At 31.0% G+C, this 1,310-nt stretch overlaps 1 protein-coding gene across 3 annotated transcripts in view; it reads right to left on the reverse strand.

Moving 5' to 3' along the window:
* Window positions 1-246: 246 nt before the first annotated feature.
* LOC108755205 (putative fatty acyl-CoA reductase CG5065) overlaps window positions 247-1,310 on the reverse strand; it is a 30,064-nt gene continuing 29,000 nt past the window's right edge. For all 3 annotated transcript variants that reach the window (XM_018498090.1, XM_018498092.1, XM_018498091.1), the window contains exons 6-8: window positions 1,085-1,270; window positions 749-1,009; window positions 247-662 (exon numbers count right to left, since the gene is read on the reverse strand). In XM_018498090.1, coding sequence (XP_018353592.1) covers window positions 584-662; window positions 749-1,009; window positions 1,085-1,270 — 526 coding nt within the window. In that variant the 3' untranslated portion in view covers window positions 247-583. The remainder of the gene's footprint in view (window positions 663-748; window positions 1,010-1,084; window positions 1,271-1,310) is intronic.

A 1,310-nucleotide genomic window follows, 5' to 3' on the forward strand; every position in this document is an offset into this window, starting at 1 on the left:
AACCCGCGGAAATTCAAAATTCGCGATACTTTTTGAACAGACCTCGTATTAACGAAAGTTCTAATATAGCCTTGGTCATAAGTATAAGACACATAAATTGACATAAACGTTCTTTATTAAATAAAAAATAAATGAAATAATAGTTTTATTAAAAAATATTTATTTTTATGACAATTTATATTTTGTTAGTTTATGTACAATACAGTTTTTGTAATTTATATTTTATTAATATTGTTAGTTTTTTTGTGACTTTTATTTATTGCTCTTTTCAAGAAGATGCAATAAATGGAGGATGCTTTATACATACTCATGGCCAAGTCTATAACCACGGCAGTGTCGCTGTGCTTGGCTTAGCGCCGAGCCACTACCGTGTCTCCAGATTTGTTAGAATCCCATATTTAATATTTTTTCAAATATTCTTTTCCCTTCCGTCAATATCTGATTAATTAGTATATTAGTACTTGATGAAGATTTTAGTCTTCAAGAGGCGTAAGTCACAGCTTTTTCTCATGATATTTCTTCTTACTATATTTTTACAACGTCTCTCAAATCACACGAATCGCAATTTAAGCTCTTGATGACATCACCGACCAACGCATCTGATTATTCCTAATAACATGAATATACTAAATATTTTGGTAAATTTATGCACCCAATACAACCTGTAACACATCGATATCATCGATTTATTTCTTATAGTATATTGTGAGTCTGAAAGAATTGTAAGGTATGAAATTGAAAGACTTACCTCAATAATCGACTTTTAGCATTATTTAACGTGTCTAGGTTGTCTTTTAAAATATATTTTCGAATTCCTAACATGTATTGATGTAAGTATATATCCCAATCTACATTTCTAATATCCATGTCAAAGCTGCTACACTCTTCCGATGCTTTTACAAATTTTACCAATTTCATCATGTTATTTGCATGAAATTTCCACTCGTTCATCGCGAAGAATTCTCCGGTTTTAGCGGCACGTTCAAACCGTTTTGTGATTTTCATCATTCTGAAAGGAAACAGCATTTATTTATTGTTTTTAATCAAATTTCCACATGATTAAAATTGAGAGAAGGTTACTTACATAGGTTTACAACCTTGGACCCTTAATATAAGATCTACGATGAATGCAGGTAAAAAGTGCAATGTGGCCACTATGATAGCGTGAATAAATTTGTTTGTCCTAAATGTGACATCCGGATACCACATCACGTATTTTGATGGTGATTCTATAGCGTGTTTCCTCGTGAGGTATCCAAATTCGCCCCATCTATAAAGATTCAATATATATATATATATATATATATATT

This window comes from Trachymyrmex septentrionalis, unplaced genomic scaffold, assembly GCF_001594115.1.
Source record: "Trachymyrmex septentrionalis isolate Tsep2-gDNA-1 unplaced genomic scaffold, Tsep1.0 scaffold86, whole genome shotgun sequence".
Taxonomy (NCBI): Eukaryota; Metazoa; Arthropoda; class Insecta; order Hymenoptera; family Formicidae; genus Trachymyrmex; species Trachymyrmex septentrionalis.